At 41.6% G+C, this 18371-nt stretch overlaps 1 protein-coding gene across 2 annotated transcripts in view; it reads left to right on the plus strand.

Moving 5' to 3' along the window:
* Positions 1-16502, plus strand: part of asphd1 (aspartate beta-hydroxylase domain containing 1) — a 61116-nt gene extending 44614 nt beyond the window's left edge. Inside the window, exon 6 of one of the 2 annotated variants that reach the window (XM_010901004.3) lies at positions 15124-16502. In XM_010901004.3, the coding sequence (XP_010899306.2) occupies positions 15124-15233 (110 nt within the window). In that variant the 3' untranslated portion in view covers positions 15234-16502. Of the gene's footprint in view, positions 1-1046; positions 1635-15123 lie in introns of those variants that run through there. The other variant, XM_029123304.2, reaches the window with a different exon arrangement.
* The last annotated feature ends 1869 nt before the right edge of the window (positions 16503-18371 follow it).

Consider the following 18371-nt stretch of genomic DNA (forward strand, 5'->3'; position numbering starts at 1 on the left):
AAAAAAAAAAGCATACTGGATCCTGAAACTCAAAGAAACATTAACATATTCTAATTGACAGTAATTTACCACCTTTAAAACATATCTGTCTAGCTTCCTTGCCCAGCATAGTACCAAGACAGCAGGTTGCAAATTACTGTAGGATGAACAGCTGCTAAATTTTTCTATCTTTGTACTACTGGACAAACTACAAAATTGAGTTTGCCTCTCAGGTTTAGTATTAACTGCTTCAGGACTTATCTGACTGTCCGAGACTGACCATACATCAAATAAAGACCTTGTGGCATCCCTCAAGGTTTGATTTTGTGGCTCAGTTTGTTTTCACAGTTACAATGACAATATACGACTCTATTTACTCTATATTCCCTGATGATTGTAGCCCTATTGACATATTGATTAAATGCATTCCCAGCATAAAGTGCCTTACTCAGACCTCTTCAGTTTTTCACATTTTGTTTTGTTATAGACAAAATATAATTCATTTGAAATCTTTGTCATCAATCAAAAACCTGTTTTAAACATTTGTGCCAGGTTAATTGAACATAAAAATGGACATATCTCATACACATAAGAATTCAGAAACTTTAGTCAATACTTCCTAGAAGCCCCTACTTCGACTCTTCTTGGATATGCCTCTACCAGTTTTGTACACGTGTATTTGGGCAGTGTATTCCATTCTTCCTTGTAGATCCTCTTAATTTCTGTCAGATTGGATGGGGAGCGTCAGTAAACTGTGAATCTTTAGATCCCCCCACAGATGTTCAATGCGGTTCCAGGCTTTGGCCGGTCCACTCAATGACATTCACAGAAGTATCCCAAATTCCACTCCAAGGCTGTGTTCTTTGGGTCATTGTCATGCTGTAGGGGAATCTTTGACCTATTCTGAAGTCCTGTGCTCTCTGTATCATTCTTCAATTAACCCTCTGTATTTTGCTCTGTTCATCCTTCCCTGAACCCTTTTTTCACTTGACATAGTGCTTGACATTCAGGCCTAATAGTAGGATTTTGGTCTCATCAGACCACTTTTTTTTTTCTCATTCCCTCAGAGTCCTTCAGGCAGCATACACTTTTTAATCAAGAGTGGCTTCTGTCTAGTCACTCTGCCATAAAGGCCGGATTGATGGATTGCTGTAAAGATGCTTGTCCTTCTGGCAGAGAAACTCTGAAACGCTGAGAGAGTGGCCATTGGGTTCCTGGTCCCCCACCATGACCATGACCCTTCTTGCACAGTTAATTATTTTGGATGGCCAGCTCTAGGAAGTGTCTTTGTAGTTAACCACTGTTATATATTGTCATTCAAAATAAAACATGTTATGGCAAAATAAAACATTTTTGTTTATGAGGTATTGTGTATAGACTGATAACATGTCATATACATTATATATCATATACAACTATTATATATTAACTCTACAACACAAAACAGTTTGTAAAAAGTAAAGAGTTCTGAATACTTTTCTGAAAGTAAATACATGGATGGCAGAGGATCTCTGCCAACTAATCAAGGACATTTGCAGTCATTGTCATCTAGATTGCTTTGCTTTAACATTGGGTTTGAATTGATATACAGTATATAAAAAACATATTCTGTATTCTGTATAAAGGACAAGAACTGCCAAAATCTAAAATAAATGAATACATGATTTGTCAATAAATACATTTTTACATAACATATTAACAAATGTAATGATTTATTAATCAATATAATTTTGGAATGTATTTATTTTTGTATTTATTCATTTCCTTAATATTTTATTTCTATATTTATTCATTTCCATATTTATTTAACTTGTCCTTAGGCTAATACGGGGCTGCCAATCGAAGTATGTCATGCTGTAACCTTAGTCCTATACCCATCTGAATCAGAGTAAGAAGATAGACTCTACATGCCTTGGTTACTTTGACTACATTAGTATACAATGTGAAAAGTATTCACCCCCTTGGCATTTTTCCTATTTTGTTGCCTCACAAACTGGAATTCTAAAGCCCTGCTGTGTGGAGTTTACGGCTTACAGTGGTCCTATGGAAAGATACTTAAATTTTTGTTGGAGAGCTTTGCAGCTCCCTCAGGGTTATTTTTGGTCACTTTGTTGTTTCTCTGATTACACTGCATGCACAATTATTAGGCAAGTGAGTATTCTGATTGTTTTATTATTTCTATGTACATTTTCCAACTCCAAACCATGTAAACTTGAATGCTCACTGGATCGAATCATTTTCAGGTGGTAAGTATTTGTGTAATGAGGGAGGGTGTGGCAACAGTGAATAACACCTTATATCAAGATATGCATAATAATTAGGCAGCTACATGATCTCAGTAAAATGGGCCAAAAAAAAGATTTTACTGACACTGAAAAGTCATAAATTGTAAAATGCTTTTCAGACAGATGGAACACTCTTGAAATAGCTAAACTATTGAGGCGTAAACATTGGACACTCAAACGTTCTGTTGCGAATAAAAACAAACTGAGGTGCAAAAAATGCATGGAGAAGAATAGACGCAAATCAACTGCAAAAGACTTGAGAATAATTCAACGTGAAGCTACCAGGAACCCATTATCCTCCAGTGCCACCATTTTCCAGAACTGCAACCTACCTGGAGTGTCCAGAAGTACAAGGTGTCAAGTGTTCAGAGACATGGCCAAGGTCTAGAAGGCTGAAAGAAGACCACCACTGAATTAGATTCACACGTTGAAGTGTATAGATTGGGCAAAGAAATACCCAAAGACACATTTTTAAGGACAGTTGAAATGAGAGTGACTCGTGATGGACCAGATGGATGGGCCTGTGGCCATCAATAATTTGAGTAAGGTGCCAGCAAGGTGGAGGAGGGGTACTGGTATGGGCTGCTATCATTAAGGATGAGGTAGGACTTTTTCGGGTTGAAGATGGACTGAGACTACCCTCCCATACCTACTGCCAGTTTCTGGAAGATACTTTCATCAAACAGTGAGACAGGAAGAAGTCCTCAGCTTTCAAGAAGGCCATGTTCTTTATGCAGGACAATGCTGCATCACATGCATCCAAGTACTCTACTGCTTGGCTAGCAAGGAAAGGCCTAAAGATTCCCAAATAATGACCTGGCCTCCTTCCTTCCTATTGAGAACTTGTGGACCCTTCTCAAACGTGATATATACAGTCAGGGAAGACAATACACCAACCGCATTTGGGAGGCTGTGGTTGCTTCTTCAGCAAAAGTTAATCGTGAACAGATCAAGAAACTGACAAACTGCATGGATAGAAGGCTCATGACAGTTATTGAAAAGAAGGGTGGCTATATCGGTCACTGAATTTTTTTTGAAAGGCCAGATATACTATTATTATTTAATAATAATAAACTTTATTTCAGACCCAGGGGGATCCATATCACAGAAAAAAACACACAAAGTATAACATAAAATACAAAATACAAAAATACGAAACCTTCCACAATGTTCAGTGTCTGACATACAGACATGTTCGCCAATGGTTCCACAGTCTGGAAGTAAATCTGACAGAACTGCGTGCAGGGTTAGCAAGTTCAGTAATAAAGTCATTTTCCGACTCAGATATCCTACACATAAATATACATTGTGTTTGTTCAACAATAAAATAAATCTTGAGGAATACGATGTGCCTAATAATTGTGCATGCAGTGTAATGCCTCCTTACATGGTCTGGGAGTTTTGATGGGCGGCCCTCTCTTGGCAGGTTTTTGGGGTGCCATATTCTTTCCATTTTTAATAATGGATTTAATGGTGCTCCATGACATGTTCAAAGTTTCTGATAATTTTTTATAACCCAACCCTGATCCCTTCTCCACAACTTTGGCCTGACCTGTTTTTTCTGTTTGTTGCTTATTGGTGTTGCAGACTCTGGGGCCTTTCAAAACATGATCATGTGACAGCTCATGTTACACTTAGATTTTACACGGGTGGCTGAATTATTAAGTTTAATGTCGAAAATAATAGCATATCTCTGCCTTCAAATGTTTTTTGATTGCAATGCCGTCTTGTAGCCTAAAAGCTAAGCCTAATGAAAACATATTATGTTGGCATGAGCTATCAGATAGCTATCGAGCTTACACCCACTGAGATTTTTAACTGACATGGTCAATATTGTGATTACAGTTTTCTCTGAATGCTTAGGTACACTATCTTTGAAACTACAGGCTATTTTTGCAAAACTCTACACACTAACTACAAAACCTTTAGTATAAATGAAAAACACTTGTTGCTTTGGATCTTTCTGTGTGCAGGAAATAGCAGATTGCAACATACATTCCGAACATAACAAACTATCAGTTCAAATTATGGGATTTTCTTTTTTTATTTTCTCAAAATCTTTTAACACTCCTCAAACAACAAAACCACAGTAGAAAAACATTTTTGCTAGAAAAAAAGAACAGAAAATAATTAGGCTACATCTGGCCTATGTGGGTTTGGCCATAAGACTTCATCCACATCATATGCAATTTTAGCTTGAGCTAGGCAGCGTGGAATGTATTGCCAGGAGTGCCGTATCCAGGCCTTGCATGACCCTTGACCGATGTTTCCTCAAGCCTCCTCCATTGCCTGTAGAAGGGGGTTGTGTTGATGGGGCTATCAAGGCCATGCAGAGAAGAATTCTCCAATAGGATTCCAGTTCGGAGAACATGGGGGGAGATTGAGTGTTATGAAAATTGGCTAACATTGTCCCAGATGATAACGTACCTGCCTGCTCTGGTCATTTGGGATTAGTCTGTTGTAGAGGGTGTCCAGAAATGGGATAAAGTGTACCTGTGACATATTTATAGTAATCAAGCTCTGATTTGCATTTGAACCTACCTAAAAGTTATTTCATATGTGTCAATGTGGAAAAGCAATTGGCAAAATGTTGTTGTGATATGTTGGTAGGGGAAAATATTCTCTTCTTCCAAACATGAAACGTGTATTACAACAAGAACCTACATTCATATTAAGTTGTTAAAAATATTTTTAAATATGATGGCAATTCAAAAGTCCATATAGTTTATGAAAATGGCAACGTAGTGTTGGAAATGAGCTGTTTCGTATAGTGGTCGAAATAATGATCGCGTACCCGGTCATCAAGGGAGAAAGTAATTCAATAATGTATTGCAGCATTTGATAGTCTATTGTTCATGATGTTACAGACTCGATCTTACAAACTCAATCTCACAGAAACTTCCGGTCAGGTGGCTCCATCCAGGATACTTTAAACACCTGTAAAACACACACACCATTGCAACCAGAATACACATCACAGTACTGTAAGCCCACTGGCTAATTACTGTCACGCTTTGAATGAACGTGACTTCCTGTGTATGGATAACCAGATGGTCTGTTGTAAACTAAACACAACATACACTTCAACACTGGGTTGATAAAAATTATGAACATTTTTATATTTGGAGCTAATAATGTAACAATATACTTGTGTGTTTATGTTTTGTATATTAAGTGTTAGACTTACCTATCACTTAACCATACTTTTGCTGACCCCTGAATATTAATCCAAAGTCTGAGAAAACACACACCTCTCTCTCACTCTCTCTCTCTCCTCGAATAGATATTAAAATTTTACTATTAATCAATCAAGTATAGCTTAACGCATGGCTATTACTATACTCCTCCATTTTCAATGGTACAAACAGTACTTTTGTTATATTCTGTAAAATGTCATATTTAATTACAGAAGCACAGGAGACAAGTAACCTATCTAATAGCAATACCTAAAAAAGAGAGAATATCAGGGGGGTTCAATATTTGAGGGCTATGTATATAGTAATCAGATTGTTCTCTCTCATTTTCTCCATGGGAATTAGTTTTGGTCATGAAAGTAGGGAAATCAACAAGGTAGATTGCACGATCGTACATCCATTTGATGTTTGAGGCTATTTGCAAAAGTAGATAATGACTTCATGCTCTCAGACATTTCTAAATTTGTCAGCATGTTTCTTAGAACTCATCTGTTGGTTGCATGCATTTTGCAATGTTTTGTCATTTATTTTGGGATTTCTGACGATTTCAACCTATACGTTGTAGTTTGCAGAGAGGCCCTAACAAATGGACGAAAAAGACAGGAAATTAATAGACACAATCCATATTCATATTCATTTCAAACAACTGCAGATATTTGTTATGTTATGAAAGATACAGTGAAAATAACTACATTTAACAAAATAGGGCATCTTGGAGACTATTGCCTTAATGCTATTTAAAAAAAAATTAACTAAGACTGTCTACATGGGGTTTTCTCTAAAATAACTTTGAAGTTTGTTGTAGAACTTGCTATTACATACAATGTATAGTGTGAATGACATTTACATTTCTTGTTTTGTTGTATGATAATCTTCCATTTATATCCCAATAGGGCCTCTTTGAGACCTCTCTAAGTTCTTACCCTATTTCACAAAATGACTTAATTTTTATGTTTTCAGATAATCATGACTTTACATTCCAATAGGGCCTCTAATAGAGCTCTCTTAACCCTAACCATGAATTACCCGAAATGCACAAAGCAGACAATGCTGCAAAAAAAACAATAGGTAAAATTTCCAACCTGGTAACTTAGCTACTAGACACTTTATCTATAAGATATTACAGTGTAAGTCAATATTACTGTGGAATTTAGAAGTTATTGATCCTGCAAATTCCCCTTCAAAATGCTCCATTCATCCTTTTGGAGCAAAGCATGACTTCTGTAAAAGATATGAAAGCTTAGGAGTTGATACTTGGCTTTGTTTATTTCAACTGGGGGCTACACCTGAAGTAATGGGTGAGGTGGCTTACTTGTATCTTATCCCAAACCCAATATATGGCCAAATATCTAATCTATACAAGTCTAATCAAAGTCGCTATCCAATGTTGACTATTAATCAATCAATCAAATGTATTTATAAAGCCCTTTTTACATCAGCAGCTGTCACAAAGTGCTTTTACAAAACACCCAGCCTGAAAACTCAAGGAGCAAGCAACAACAGAGTTGAAGCACAATGACTAGGAAAAGCTCCCTAAAAGAGGCCGAAAAGGAGGAGGAAACCTAGAGAGGAATCAAGCTCGGAGGGGTAACCAGTCCTCGTCTGGCTGTGCTGGGTGAACATTTTTAAGTTGTAATAATTAATAAATGCACAATTCAACAATGACTGCACTAAACATAAAACAATGCATTTAAATGAGCAACTACACACTTGTATCTATAGGTTGGAACCAGATCAGGCAATTTTAATATGGAATTTTAACATGATTGATCCTGTAAATTTACCCAACAAAGCATTCAATTCATCCTCATGAAACGACCCTTGACCTCCATGTGAAATATGAAAGCTTGGGAGTTGAGACTTGTGCTTTACATATGTCAACTCATGCCTAGTCTTGAAGGAGTAAAATAACAATAGATAACATTTTGGGACTTTTAAATTGGCAACTACACACTTGGTTCTATAGGTAGTAACCAGACCAGACAGTTGTACTGTGGAAATCTTTAGTTATTGATCCTGTAATTAACCTTCAAAGCTGATTAATTCTAAATTGGTCATCTTACATGATCCACATGTTTGAGATCTCCCCAGAGCAGCTCAATGATATTATGGTCAGGAGACTGTGATGGCTACTCCAGAACCTTCACCTTTTTCTATTGGTACCACTGGAGGGTCAACTTGGCCTTGTGCTTAGGGTCATTGTAATGCTGGAAAGTCCAAGTGCATCCCATGCGCAGCTTTCGTGCAGAAGAATGCAAATTGTCTGCCAATATTTTCTGATAACATTCATCTTGCCATCAATTTTCACAATATTCCCTGTGCCTTTAGAGCTCACACATCCCCAAAAAACATCAGTGAGCCACCACCATGCTTCTCTGATGGTATTCTGTTCACAACCATTAATTTCACTACTGTTCCATTACCTTGTTACGCAGGTCTTTGACAGTTATTTTCTGCTCCACATGGCTCAGTATCTATCCTGCTTAGTGCATCTCTACATGAGAGCTAACAAACTCATTGACTATTTATACACATACCCTAATTTCAATTTAAAAAGACTCAGGTGTGGGAAATTCACCTTTAATTGCCATTTTTACCTGTGTGTGTCACCTTGTGTGTCTGTCACAATGTCACGGCTTCGGGGTTTGAGGAGCAAGGAGGAACAAGAGAAGGCGTGGTGGAAGGATATTTAATTGTATCCCAGCGAAAATATATAGCATAAGCTTAACAAAGCGTCGTACAGCTCTTGTAACAGCAAGAGACAATCACACACAAAGACAGGGGGAGCAGAGGGAACATATATACCGGGGGAAACCGCGATTATGAGGAACAGGTGCACTAAACGAGACACAGGTGAAATGTATGATGAGACAGTGGTGTCAGAAAGCCGGTGACGTCGACTGCTGGGGCCCGCCCGCTGCAGGGGGAGGTGAACCAGCAGAGGTGGCAGTTGTCACACACTAGGCCAAAAATTCCAGGGTATGTAAACTTCTGAACAGGGCCATTTGGGTGATTTCTGTTCTCATTATGATTTAAAAAGGAGAAAAACAACTATGTGATAATAAATGGCTTCATATGATCACTATCCTTAAATAAAAGTTTTTTAGCATGATCAGTCATATTTTTTAAATCAATCCCAAAATGTCACAATTTCTGCCAGGATATGCAAACTTATGAGCACAACTGTATGAAAGCTTGGAGGTTGAGACTTTGGATGTGTCAACTGGGGGCTAAGCCTGAGGTAATACGGGCAGTGGGCTTACCTGTATCTTGTTCCAGGTCACGGGGCCGGGTCACGGGGGCAGCAGTCTAAGCAGAGATGCCCAGACTTCCATCTCCCCAGACACTTCCTCCAGCTCTTCCGGGGGGACACCGAGGCGTTCCCAGGCCAGCCGGGAGACATAGTCCCTCAAGCGTGTCCTAGGTCTTCCCCGGGGTCTCCTCCCGGTGGGACGGGACCGGAACACCTTCCCAGGAAGGCGTTCCGGAGGCATCCGAAACAGATACCCAAGCCACCTCAGCTGACCCCTCTCGATGTGGAGGAGCAGCGGCTCTACTCCGAGCTCCTCCCGGGTGACCGAGCTTCTCACCCTATCTCTAAGGGATTGCCCAGCCACCCTGCGGAGAAAGCTAATTTCGGCCGCCTGTATCCGGGATCTTGTCCTTTCGGTCATGACCCAAAGCTCATGACCATAGGTGAGAGTAGGAACGTAGATTGACCGGTAAATCGAGAGCTTTGCCTTACGGCTCAGCTCTTTCTTCACCACGACAGACCGATACATTGACCGCATTACTGCAGAAGCTGCACCGATCCGTCTGTCAATCTCCCGTTCCATCCTTCCCTCACTCGTGAACAAGACCCCTAGATACTTAAACTCCTCCACTTGAGGCAAGCACTCTTCACCAACCTGAAGTCCAACATGCACTGGGAACAAGTCTGACTTACTGCCGGCAATGCGGACCAAGCTCCTACTTCAGTCGTATAGGGACCTGACAGCCCTTAGCAAAGGACCCAGGACCCCATATTCCCGAAGCACCCTCCACAGGACGCCGCGACGGACACAGTCGAATGCCTTCTCCAAATCCACAAAACACATGTGGACTGGTTGGGCAAACTCCCATGAAACCTCCAACACCCCGTAGAGGGTATAGAGCTGGTCTAGTGTTCCACGGCCCGAACGAAAACCACACTGTTCCTCCTGAATCCGAGGTTCTACTATCGGCCGTATTCTCCTCTCCAGAACCCTGGCATAGACTTTCCCGGGGAGGCTGAGAAGTGTGATCCCCCTATAGTTGGAACACACCCTCCGGTCCCCCTTTTTAAAAAGAGGGACCACCACCCCGGTCTGCCATCCCAGAGGCACTGTCCCCGACCGCCACGCGATGTTGCACAGGCGTGTCAACCAAGACAGCCCCACAACATCCAGAGACTTGAGGTACTCAGGGTGGATCTCATCCACCCCTGGTGCCTTGCCACCGAGGAGTTTCTTGACCACCTCTGTGACTTCAGCCCGGGTGATGGACGAGTCCACCTCTGAGCCCTCATCCTCTGCTTCCTCAATGGAAGACATGACGGCGGGATTGAGGAGATCCTCGAAGTACTCCTTCCACCGCCTGACGACATCCCCAGTTGAGGTCAACAGCTGCCCGCCTCTACTGTAAACAACGTTGGTAGGGCACTGTTTCCCTCTCCTGAGGCGCCGGACGGTTTGCAAGAATCTCTTCGAGGCCAGCCGATAGTCCTTCTCCATGGCCTCACCGAACTCCTCCCAGGCCCGAGTTTTTGCCTCCACAACCACCCGGGCTGCAGTCCGCTTGGCCTGTCGGTCCCCGTCAGCCACCTCAGGAGTCCCACAAGCCAACCAGGCCTGATAGGACTCCTTCTTCAGCTTGACGGCATCCCTTACTTCCGATGTACTCCACCGGGTTCGGGGATTGCCGCCTCGACAGGCACCGGAGACCTTACGGCCACAGCTCCGAGCGGCCGCTTCGACAATGGCGGTGGAGAACATGGTCCACTCGGACTCAATATCTCCAACCTCCCTCGGGATCCAGTCGAAGCTCTGCCGGAGGTGGGAGTTAAAGATCTCTCTGACAGGAGACTCGGCCAGACGTTCCCAGCAGACCCTTACAGTACACTTGGCTGCCGAGTCTGTCCACCTTCCTCCCCCGCCATCGGATCCAACTCACCACCAGGTGGTGATCAGTTGACAGCTCCGCCCCTCTCTTCACCCGAGTGTCCAAGACATACGGCCGCAGGTCAGATGAAAGGACAACAAAGTCGATCATCGACCTGCGGCCTAGGGTGTCCTGGTGCCATGTGCACTGATGGACACCCTTATGCTTGAACATGGTTTTCGTTATGGACAAACTGTGACTAGCACAGAAGTCCAATAACTGAACACCGCTCGGGTTCAGATCAGGGGGGCCGTTCCTCCCAATCACACCCCTCCAGGTGTCACTGTCGTTGCCCACGTGGGCGTTGAAGTCCCCCAGTAGAACGATAGAGTCCCCAGTCGGAGCACTTTCCAGCACCCCTCCCAGAGACTCCAAGAAGGCCGGGTACTCTGCACTGCCGTTCGGCCCGTAGGCACAAACAACAGTGAGAGACCTATCCCCGACCCGTGGGCGCAGGGAAACGACCCTCTCGTTCACCGGGGTAAACTCCAACACATGGCGGCAGAGCTGGGGAGCTATAAGCAAACCCACACCAGCCCGCCGCCTCTCACCATGGGCAACTCCAGAGTGGTGAAGAGTCCATCCTCTCTCAAGGAGTGTGGTTCCAGAGCCCAAGTCGTGCGTAGAGGTGATCCCGACTACCTCTAGTCGGAACCTTTCAACCTCACGCACTCAGGCTCCTTCCCCGCCAGCGAGGTGACGTTCCACGTCCCGAGAACTAGTTTCCGTGTCCAGGGATCGGGTTGCCTAGGCCCCCGCCTTCGACTGCCGCCCGATCCTCTCTGCACCGACCCCTTATGGTCCCTCCTGTGGGTGGTGAGCCCAAGGGAAGGCGGCCCCACGTCGCTCGTTCGGGCTAAGCACGGCCGGGCCCCATGGGGAAAGGCCCGGCCACCAGGCACTCGCGTACGAGCCCCAACCCCGGGCCTGGCTCCAGGGTGGGGCCCCGGCTGCGCCATACCGGGCGACGTCACGGAACTCAAGAAAATATTCATCATTAAGGGGTGTTTTGAACCGCTCTTAGTCTGACCCGTCGCCTAGGACCTGTTTGCCTTGGGAGACCCTACCAGGGGCATATAGCCCCAGACAACATAGCTCCTAGGGTCACTCGGGTACTCAAACCCCCCCACCACGTTAAGGTGGCAGTTCAAGGAGGAGTTTGCAGGATCAATAACTTCAAAATGCCACAGTAATACTGACTTACTCTGTCATTTCTTATAGATAAAAGTGTCTAGTAGCTAAGTTACCAGGTTGGAAAGGTTACCTATTGTTGTTTTTGCAGCACTGTCTGCTTTGTGCATTTCGGGTTATTTATAGATAGGGTTAAGAGAGGTCTCTTAGGGATGTAAAGTCATGATTTTCTGAAAACATAAATGATGTAGTTGACATTTACACTTCACGTGATGTTATAGCATGTTCTAAATCATATATCAATATCCAACTGGAATAATACAGTTAAAATCGTTTTTCAGTTCATTTTGTGAAATAGGGTTAGGGTTAGAATTTAGAGAGGTCTCTAAGAGGCCCTATTGGGATGTAAATGGAAGATTTAATAATTTATTGTCTCTATTAATTTCTTGTATTTTTGGTCCATCTGATGGCCTTTCTGCTACCTTCAACGTATAGTTTGAAATGGTCATAAATCCTTCAATAAATAACAAAACGTTGTAAAACAACATGCAACTAACAGAAGAGTGTGTTTTGTGTGTTTTCTCAGAGTTACAGTGGGGAGAACAAGTATTTGATACACTGCCGAATAAGTATTATGGCTCTCACAGACTTGTTAGTTTTTCTTTAAGAAGCCCTCCTGTTCTCCACTCATTACCTGTATTAACTACACCTCTTTGAACTCGTTACCTGTATAAAAGACACCTGTCCACACACTCAATCAAACAGACTCCAACGTCTCCACAATGGCCAAGACCAGAGAGTTGTGTAAGGACATCAGGGATGAAATTGTAGACCTGCACAAGGCTGGGATGGGCTACAGGACAATGGGCAAGTAGCTTGGTGAGAAGGCAACAACTGTTGGTGAAATTATTAGAAAATGGAAGAAGTTCAAAATGACGGTCAATCTCCCTCGGTCTGGGGCTCCATGCAAGATCTCACCTTGTGGGGCATCACTGATCATGAGGAAGGTGAGGGATCAGCCCAGAACTACACGGCAGGACCTGGTCAATGACCTGAAGAGAGCTGGGACCACAGTCTCAAAGAAAACCTTTAGTAACACTCTACGCCGTCGTGGATTAAAATCCACAGCGCACGTAAGGTCCCCCTGCTCAAGCCAGCGCATGTCCAGGCCCGTCTGAAGTTTGCCAATGACCATCTGGATGATCCAGAGGAAAAATGGGAATTAATGGGGTCTGATGAGACAAAAATATAACTTTTTGTCTCAACTCCACTCACCGTGTTTGGAGGAAGAAGAAGGATGAGTACAACCCCAAGAACACCATCCCAACCGTGAAGCATGGAGGTGGAAACATCATTCTTTGGGGATGCTTTTCTACAAAGGGGACAGGACGACTTCACCGTATTGAGGGGAGGATGGATCGGGCCATGTATCGCGTGATCTTTGCCAACAACCTCCTTCCCTCGGTAAGAGCATTGAAGGTCGTGGCTGGGTCTTCCAGCATGACAACGACCCGAAACACACAGCCAGGGCAACTAGGGAGTGCAACTAAGGAGTAAGAAGCATCTCAAGGTCCTGTAATGGCCTAGCCAGTCTCCAGACCTAAACCCAATAGAAAATCTTTGGAGGGAGCAGAAAGTCTGTATTGCCCAGCGACAGCCCCGAAACCTGAAGGATCTGGAGAAGGTCTGTATGGAGGAGTGGGCCAAAATCCCTGCTGCAGTGTGTGTAAACCTGGTCAAGAACTACAGGAAACGTATGATCACTGTAATTGCAAACAAAGGTTTCTGTACCAAATATTAAGTTCTTCTTTTCTGAAGTATCAAATACTTATGTCATGCAATAAAATGCTAATTCATTACTTAAAAATCATACAATGTGATTTTCTGGATTTTTGTTTCAGATTCCGTCACTCACAGTTGAAGAGTACCTATGATAAAAATGACAGACTTCTAAATGCTTTGTAAGAAGGAAAACCTGCAAAATCAGCAGTGTATCAAATACTTGTTCTCCCCACTGTAGTTCTAAGATTCAGGGGTCAGGATTGGTCAGGTTTTTGAGCAGTGTGATGGAAATTTCAATGTATCGACACTCGGAGTAAGGGACACAGAGACAAAATTATCTTTGTACATTATAACCGTTTTATTAACTATTATGCACAGAGACTATTATGAGAGACACGTCAACCGCTTACACACACATAATCGTCTGAGGTGTCTCTAACTCCATACATGAACAATCCGTATTTATTACATAGAAAAAGGGGGTGTGGTAAGATGCTGCCATCGGTCTTGTCACAAGAGTTTACCCAAAGGGCGGGCTGTCCCCCCACCTTATCCTTCTCAACTCCTGAGGAGACACAATGTCTGGATAGTCAACAGAGACACTAAAGGGTTATACAGATTTACGAGTACCCCTCTAATCCACCCGTGCCGGTCAAGGATGTCTCCTATTCAAACACCAGACCCCTCTCGGTATCTTTAACTAGTAACTCATTCATACATGTATAGGACGACAAAGAATACATCCTTATTCTAGGCAGGAATACCTAATAATCCTCTGATATTATACAGACATGTGTGTCACAATCAAAGTACAGATTTACATATCAGCCAATAGAAAGACAGACATTTCTCAAATGCACCTTAGTTCAAAATTTCCATAACAGCAGCTATTTGAAAGAAGCAACAGTAAGGGTAAGTGTCATGGAATGGAAGTCTGACACGTAATAAATGTAATGTAAACACGTATAAGTATATATTACATTATTGGGATTATTTTTTATTAACCCAGTCAATAATGTAGTAACAAGCCAATAATGTCAGAAAGTTATTACGTTATTGGTTCAGAAAAGTTGTTACACTATTGGTAAGTTATTACATAATTGACTTTTATTACATTAAGAATGGAAAATGTATTATGTTATTGGCAGTTATTACATTAATGGTAGTTATTACATTTTTGGTTGCTACACTGCCTAATAATCTTCTGCTTCCACTAGGCTAATTCATCTCCTCTCCTCCCCATTTAACTAAGTAATTTTCATTGCTGTAAATGAAAATGTGTTCTCAGTCCAATTGCCTGATAAAATAAGGGTAAATAGAAATAAAAGAAGTAATTACAGGTGTTATTTATTGACAATGACCTCAAGTACAGTTCTAAAGCAGGTCAAACCTACCTAAAGAAAGACAATGGAAAGCAGTTTTTTCAGGTTTGTGCCAATATATGGAATGCTACCATGAGTATAAAATCTGTGGATTAAAACATTTGAAAGGTGCATTGTTGGCATTATGCCCTACCTTACAATAAATGTTTGATTGAATCTCGGTTTCCTTATATATTTTTCTTCTTTGTGAAGGTGTTCCAGAGGATGGGCCACGAGTGATTTTCAGTGTTGATCTTTGGCATCCAAATGTAGCTGCAGCAGAAAGACAGGCCCTGGACTACATTTTTTGCCCTGAACAATGAACTACAACTTCCACTGTGCACACATTCTAGTTCTGCTCCATCTTTCTATGATATGAGATTCTATCATTGCCCAATTCTAGGGAAATCCCAAATCCATACTCGTCTGCTTCTCAAAACCCATTCCACATGATCGTTAGAGGAGTTTCAAAGAGTATTGAAAAGGAGATTATTGGATACGTAAGGAATATGCAGTTTTCATTCCCTTAGACTAGAGGACAATCACTGTTTAAATGATCACAGCTTTTTGATAGTTTACATCATCTAGCATGATACAAACAAAAGTCATATTTATTTTTTTTGTAATTTTTTTGGGTCATACTGTATTTGTTGGATTTATGTTAAGGGTTTTGTACAACAAACATGCTTTGCACAAACGTGCTGAACTTCAGTCACACTACAAATTAGTAAATGTACCATAAGTAACTGTTGAAACTGTGATGAAAAATGTGAATTAACTCCTGTTTTATTACTGGTGTTATTCATTATTCATTGTGCCTGATGTTTATTTGAGGTGAACCCCTTTTTGGACTCTGATAGAAGTTTTTAATTATGTTTGACTTTTCTTTTAATGGGCATGCAAATGCTAAATGATATGGTACTGAAAAGCCTAAACAGAAATTATACTCTCAGAAAAAAAAGGTTTTATTTAGAATCCTTAATGTTTTTTTTATCTGTCCCTGTGTGTGTTATAGTGTGCAAGAACAAAGAGTTCTTAAGAGTGTTTTCAGCCAAATAAACCTTTTTTTATGCAATGTAGCATTGAGGATGCATGTCTTGCACTGTATGTGACTATTTATCAGTGTAATAAAAGTATCCAAATATGCTCTCATTGATTATTTTATTAAAGTTGAGTCATTTAGAAGACTTGACATGGGGGCAATTAGAAAGGTTGAACACCAGACAGGCTGCAGCATTCTGAATGAAGATTGAAGTTGCTAAACCTGTGCCACTTCTTATGTGAGTAAATGGCTTGAGTTACATGTTAATTGTAAAGTACCGGTATTTTTATAGATTCATACACTAGAACCTGTAAACAGTGTGAAAAATAATACAGTGTAAATACAGAGCCAAAACTACTAAAAAAACAACTGCTTTTGAACGTGACTGTATAAACAAATGAGCATACTTAACAATATGATTTGAAGACCCCGATGCATTTTTGAATATATTTATCATATTGTACAAACAAGTTGAATAATTCATAGCAGCTGTCACTGCTACATCTATAAATATGTCAGAAATAGTTTCCCTGAAAATCCTCTTCAGGGTGAACCCTCTTGCACGAGATATACGCCTATGAACATACATTCCTAAGGTCCAGGGAAAATTTTCAGAAGTCCAAGTACAGATCCAGCCTCACCGACGATCACCTTGCCACAGTATCTGAACAATGAGGCCCTATTGTTCCCTGAATGAAAATGAAGATGAACCAGACACAATTGACACCCCCCATTCTGACACACAGCTTAATGTATGGCAGGTGTCAATCCATCCCCCACCTCCCATTGCACTGGTTGAGATAACATACTGACATCAACAGGCTACTATCAGTGTTGACGGTGTTCCAATGAAAATCAAACCCAACATAACTTCATGATTGACATCATGAAACACTTATCCTGTTGTTCCTGTGAAAAATTCTACTTGTAAATAGGGAAAGATTCAACCTATTTGGGGGGTTCACTATTAAACACATCAGGATATCCGTCATAATGTCAACTATTAAGCAACATCACAAGAAACGTATCAGTCCAATATCGGGTTAGTCAATGTACAGAGTCTCCCTAGCGAGATACAAACCTCCATACATATGAAATCACCATATCAGTTAATTTAAGTAAAATCAATGATTTTAAGGAATTAAGCTAGTTTCCTATGGTTCCTATGGTGTCCTATGGTTCTTGTCTTCTGTCTTCTCTGTCTTGCATCAGAGTTGTTAAGTTTGTATTTCAGTTATTGCAGTCAGTGTGATGTGAACCAGCAAATTGTCTGGTTGTCCAAAGAAATCAGTGTAGGTGTGTAGTGGAATAGTGAGTTTCCAGAACTTCACAAATTCAAAATTAACACCACAACAGTGTTTTCCACTGTGTTGGGACCATGTGAACTTTCCAGTCAACTGGCCCTTGGTACTCTGACCAGTAGTATGTGGAGCCCTTCAATCATCAGTCGATGGTTCATCTAGAAATGGAGTGTGAAGCCGAGTGATCTGACCCTGGCATCATTCTGCCATGTGATTGGTCAGGAAGATTTGGAACAGATTCGTCCAGTGTGGTTGTAATAATCTTTCCAGAACATGTTGCTGTACCCACACTCAGTTGTCTGTGTCTAGTCAGTGACACAATGTATCAGCAGAAAAGGGTTTCATCATCCACTGGGTATTGTTCCATCAGCTCCCAACAATGATGACAATAGATCAGTCCTGAAAACTTGTGGATCTCAGACATTCCATCCAGAACTGGCTTGGTTGATGTTTGTTTCCTTGTGCTATATTTATGCCTGATAGCAACTAGCAGTGGAATAAGGCTTCGTCAGACTTGACTTTGCTTAGCCAAATCAGAAATGGTTAGATACATTCTATTCAACCATTAAAATGTTAGACCTTACGTCAAACAAAACATTTTCGAAATTAAGAAATTAAAAACCAAACCTTACATTTTTCATGTAACTTTTTTGATTTGCTTTGAACTCTCAGTTCAGCTCTTTTTATTCATTATTCAATCATAATTAATTATCATACAATTTTTCCCCCCTGCTTTCACTTCATTAAGTCAATGGAAAAGTGACACAATGAGAGAAAGAACAATCACTGCGAATATGGCCACTGGAGGCGCCATCCTGAACCCACACTGGCCATCGTTTCAGGGCGGATATGAAAAATGTAAAAGTGTAAAACCTTACAGTTAGCTAAGCTGGCGTTCTGTGAGCACCAAAGTAACGGCTGCTGTTACAGCTAGGGAGGAGGTCTGGGTGGATGGGTGTTTTTTTTTTTGCCTTAACATAACTGAAATGACAAGCAGCTTGCGGGGCCCTGTACCCAGTTTAAAGTAACCCTATATCGGGTAAACTGAACTACCAACTCCTGCAGATACAGCGACATATCACGGAGCTGTGTAACCTTCTAACAATAACATATTTTTA

Source organism: Esox lucius, chromosome 11, assembly GCF_011004845.1.
Source record: "Esox lucius isolate fEsoLuc1 chromosome 11, fEsoLuc1.pri, whole genome shotgun sequence".
Taxonomy (NCBI): domain Eukaryota; kingdom Metazoa; phylum Chordata; class Actinopteri; order Esociformes; family Esocidae; genus Esox; species Esox lucius.